This window comes from Andrographis paniculata, unplaced genomic scaffold (assembly GCF_009805555.1).
Source record: "Andrographis paniculata isolate CXL003 unplaced genomic scaffold, ASM980555v1 Contig89END, whole genome shotgun sequence".
NCBI lineage: Eukaryota > Viridiplantae > Streptophyta > Magnoliopsida > Lamiales > Acanthaceae > Andrographis > Andrographis paniculata.
The window spans coordinates 320362-325865 of NW_026137627.1; the positions used below are offsets into that span (position 1 = coordinate 320362).

Here is a 5504-nt window from a genome sequence, read left to right on the forward strand (position 1 = left end):
CGAGTCGAGCTCGAACAACCAATACTCGAGCTTACTCGGCTCGTTTAACAGCTCTAATTCTTTGGTGGGTTTTACGATAAGTTTTTACTATTCAGATTTGTTTTTCCTCCAAAAATATCACGAAAACAATTACTTTTATTTTTTATCACTTCAACCTCTATTTATATTACAACAAAAACAACTATTTAAATTCAACTTTCTATTATTCAAAAATCCAAACCCAAAAACTAAAACCCACAATCAAACACACCCTCAAAGTTTAAATATTTGACTCGTGTCAAATTAAAATTTAAAATTTGAGTTGAACTTTTTTTAAATTTTAGAATTAAATTGGATTGAATTTTTTTAAAAATAATATTTTAAATCAATTGAAAATTTTGAAAATATATTACTCCCTCCGTCCCAAATAAAAAAGATCATTTGGGATTTTATAGTAAAATAATAAATAATAGTATTTTATTAGTTAGTAGAAGTGTGTAAGAGTTTTTGATATTTTTTTCCCTTAACTTTTATGTAGTAATTGTATGTGTAATGGTACATTTGTAATTTAAGTAAAAGTTAAAGGTATTTTGATATTACTGTATAATTACTTTTTCAAAAATAAGAAATTGATACTTTGAAGTAGGACGAACGAAAATGGTAAAAAAAATACTTTGAATTGGGAAAGAGAGAGTATAATATTACATATTGTACATATGTTCTTATTAGGAGTTTTTTGTATTCAATATTTTTTTAAAAATATTATTTGTCGGTATTTGTGGACTAGTTTAATTTAGTACTATAAAATTTATTCAGGGTTTTTGTCATTGTTAGGCGTTGAATGTATAAAATGTTATGTATACAATACTTAAGAAAAATTATTGTTATCTTTTTTATTCCGCATCCGCCTAAAATTTACTATTGGTTATTGAAATTAATTGATGTAATTTAAATATGCTACATTTTGATAATATCGAGAATTCTCAAATTTGAATATATCGAGGAATTGCAATGTTAATTTTTGAGTTTTGCAACCATAATATACAACAAATCCAAATAATTTTTATTTTTATTTGTAAATGATATTCTTCCTTTTCAATTGAAAGTAACATTTTACTATCAGCATCCAATTCAAAATTATATACTTCTTATTATAGTAAAAATAATCAAACAGTAATACGAAAATATTCTTTTAATGTTTATATAAATTAAAGATATATCATTACACATATAATTAATTTACATATAAAATACAAAATGTCAAAATATCAAAATCTATCTTTAACTTTTTCACTAATCAATAAAATATTATTATTTTTTAATCTATTAAAGAATCGCACAAGTCCCCCAACGGAACAAATCCGTACACCTGCCAGAGTCGCCGCCGCTCTATGCCGCACCGTCAGTTCCTCCGGTTGCGGACGCATGCGTTGCAAAGGTTCTGAACACAAAATCGACCAGAAAAAACAATTAACCAAATCGAAAAACCATAATTCCAGCAATGAAAACCCTAATTCTGAACAGCTAAACCCTAAATCGGAAAAATTGAAGCAGATCTGATTACCTGTCCTTACGGGACCTTTCCGCCATAAAGGGGTTCTGCGAGTTCCACAATTCTCCCAGACGCGGTTCTCATTTCCGGCCTCGCCGCCGGGATTCGGGCGCTTGCGGGGGCTCCTGTAGACGGGGACGAACCCCTGCGGGAAGGGCACCGCCACCACCGGTATTATCGCCGCCGGCCCGATGGCGACCCCTCCGCCGACGGCCACTGCACCTCCGCGTGGTTTCCAGAACTGTTGATGGAAGTTGCCCTAATTTTCACCCCAAACAAAAATTTATCGAATTATTAAAAAAAAAACCCGAAATCCTCATGTATTAGAACACCTGCATTGCACGTGAAAACCCTTACCTTGGCAGAGGTGGACGTCGGCGGATGCAGTCGCTCCTTACTGAAAAAGTTGTACATACTGAGCGGCGGCGGAGATGGTGACGATGATGGCGGATCAGCGGCGGTGCCCGACGTCTCATCGGGCTTTTTCTCCTCCCCCGGCGTTCCCAGTCGGAGGGTGAGATCCATAGCCTTGTCCTCTTCCTCCACCTCCTCCTTCCTCCGCGAACTGCTCGGGCTGAATTTCACAACAAGTTTGATCGAGGGGGATTACACTGAATTTTTCGCCATCGCTCGTTGCTGCTGCTGCTTCTTCTGTAAGGAATCGCATGTCCATGGAGAAGGAGACGAGGGGTTTATATAGGCGGACGTAAGGGGTGGACGCCATTAAAGAGTAGCTGAACACCTTGTCATCTTCCCCATTTTGGTGAAACGATTTGCAGAAAATCCAGTAAACTTATTTTTCACTAATTTATGGTCGTTTCCACAAATTTAATTAATTTTGGTTTCCGACTGGTATCCAATGACAGCTCTCCGTCAGAGGTTGAAGATGAAGTAGTTGCCCACTGGTATCAATTGCAGCTCTCTGTCGTCGGAGGTCGAAGATGAAGTAGCAAATATATAGGGTTAGGTCTAGATTTTTTTTAGATAAGAAGAAAAAATTTTATCGCAAATATTATTGGGTACGGTGCACATGGTATATTATCGATTTTGGACAATTGATTTATAGCAGTAAAATAAATTTAATATTTTTTACCAAATAAGAAATTAATGTAACTAACAAACAACATAGTTAATGATACTTAGTGTAAGAGACGGATAAATAAATTGTTGGGTGACTGACACAAAGACAGAGCTAAGCCGTTATTTATTTATTATTATATCGTGATAAGCATCACAACCGAACGTCGTCAATAAATTATTTGGTGACTAACACGAAGACAGAGAGCGTTAGCTAAGCCGTTATTTATTTATTATTGCATTGTGATAAGCATTACAACCGAACGTCATCAATGAATTGTTTGGTGACTAACACGGAGACAGAGAGCGTTGGCTAAGCCGTTATTTATTTATTATTGCATCGTGATAAGCATCACAACCGAACGTCGTCAATGAATTGTTTGGTGACTAACACGGAGACGGAGAGCGTTAGCTAAACCGTTATTTATTTATTATTGCATCGTGATAAGCATCACAACCGAAGGTCGTCAATGAATTATTTGATGACTGATACAGAAACAGAGAGCGTTGGCTAAACCGTTATTTATTTATTATTGCATTGTGCTAAGCATCATAACCGAACGTCGTCAATGAATTGTTTGGTGACTGATACAGAGACAGAGAGCGTTGGCTAAGCCGTTATTTATTTATTATTGCATCATGATAAGCATCACAACCGAACGTCATCAATAAATTATTTGGTGACTGGCACAGAGACAGAGATTTGGCTAACTCATTATTTATTTATTAATATTGTTGCATCTGCACCTATCATTTAAGCTTATCGGATTTACCGTTATTATTATTATTATTTTGTACATATTGATAATATATAATTTTTGTGGCCCAATTCATTAATAAAATTTTTTATTGGAAATTATTATTTACGAAAAGATTTAAAATATGCTTTTATTGGATCTGTGAAAATTGGTTAAAGGCTAGAGATAGGTATTATTTTGTTCATATTGAAAATAATTGCAATATTATAATAAAGGCCCAATCCATCAATTCATATTTTTAATTGGGGCATATTATTTACAATATACTATACTTTCATTACGGTCCAATTATCTATTTGGACACAAATTTTAATAAAAATAAGTAATAATTATTTTTTTCTTTTCTTTTTTATTATTTATACTAAAATAATAACAACTGCACTTTTTTGTTTAAAAAAAAAAAAAAAACTGACAATATTTTTTATGGTAAATCAAAAACAGTAACTATATCTTTAGACGATGAATGGAATATTTTATTGTTTTTCAATATCTTCAATATGCATTCGTCAATTTACTATAAGAATATGTTTTTTTTTTTTTTTTTTCAAAGCAGCATATCTGAGTCAATATGTAAGTATATTCTTTCAGTGATTTTTTTATAGTTCCTTGAATGAAGTATTTTATAGGGATATATATATATATATATATGAAGATTGGACAATAATTTTTTAAAAATATATTAATGAAAAACACTCCAAAACTTCAGAACAAAAATATATATATAAATAATAATAATAATAATAATAATAATAATAATATTAAAATAAGAAAACAATTAAACACGCCATAAGATATGCTCTTGTTATCTATTATACATATTGTTTGGACTCCCGTTTGCGAATATATGAACAATGACTTAGTTTTTCTAACCGTTCAAACTTTTAGGTGAAACAGTCATTTAGCATCGACATGGTATCAAAGTCTAAATTAGGTTAAACGTTTAGGGCAAACATTCATCATAATAGAAGGAGCGTATCAAAATCCAAAGCCTAAAAAAACAAAAAATGAAGCCTAAAAAAAACAAAAAATAGCATCGAAGACGCCCTAAAGGCCCAAAAGTTCATGATAGAAATGGCCTAGTAAAACTAAGTCAAATAGAACAAGAAATTAACTCAATGAAGTTATATAATGGAAGAGTGGAGAAGATTTCTATATTAAGTGAGCAAAATATTTTAAATTTAAATATTCTCTCATTCTCAACTCAAATACTATTTTTATTATTTATGTTCGTGCCACTGTAAACTATTTTTTTTTATTTTAATAAAAATAATTATACAATAATAATAAAAAGAAATTAATTTTTATCTAGATTACAAACGTAAAGTACAATTACTTTATATATAAAGTTAAATAGCAAAAATGTCAAAATTTGTTACGCACTTATACTAACTAATAAAATACTATTCTTTTAAAATATATTACAATATCCCTTTGGAGTGGGACAGGGAGAGTATTTGATTCGTGTCAAATTGTAATTTAAAATTTGATGTGGATTTTTTAAATTTTAAAATTAGATTGGATTGAAAAAAAAATTAAAATTAAAAATTTTAATTGACATATAGTATGTACATATTGTACATATGGTGTTTTTTTTAATTTAATACTACTTGTTTAGAAATATTTAAACGTTAGATAATCTTCTTGTGTTTATTTTAAAAATTTGTTGGGCCAAAAAATATGAATTAGAAAAAAGTTCCAAAATGACAAAATAAAGTCCAAACTAGTGAAAATCTCCAATTATGTAAGCAGACCTAATTTGGTGGAGGCCCAAATAAAAAATTGAGCCCAAAATGTAATTATAAAACACTAATAGATATTATTTTTAAAAAAAAAATTATACTACATATTAATATAATATTAATATTTAATTTTCAACATGGAAAATATAAATAAATATTTAGTTAAGATACGAAGGTAGTATATAGTAACACAATATATGATGTCATTCTTATGATGAAATTCTAATTATTTCAAATTAATATATTATATTATTTGATTTGTGATAAATTGCTAATTGTTTCTTTTCTAACTTATCAAATCAGAACTTTAATCGCAGTCATTTGTCAATCATGATTATGTGTTCATAACACAATAAAATTCATATTCAATCAATAAATCTATATGATTGTACCATCAAA

At 30.3% G+C, this 5504-nt stretch overlaps 1 protein-coding gene across 1 annotated transcript; it reads right to left on the minus strand.

Annotated features, from left to right (window-relative positions):
* Positions 1-1182: 1182 nt before the first annotated feature.
* LOC127243059 (uncharacterized) lies at positions 1183-2428 on the minus strand. The gene is made up of 3 exons (XM_051262910.1): positions 1889-2428; positions 1544-1790; positions 1183-1420 (listed from the first exon to the last, which is right to left on the minus strand). Exons 1-3 carry the CDS (start codon positions 2054-2056, stop codon positions 1248-1250), a joined length of 588 nt encoding a protein of 195 aa, XP_051118867.1. The 5' UTR covers positions 2057-2428; the 3' UTR covers positions 1183-1247.
* Positions 2429-5504: the final 3076 nt, after the last annotated feature.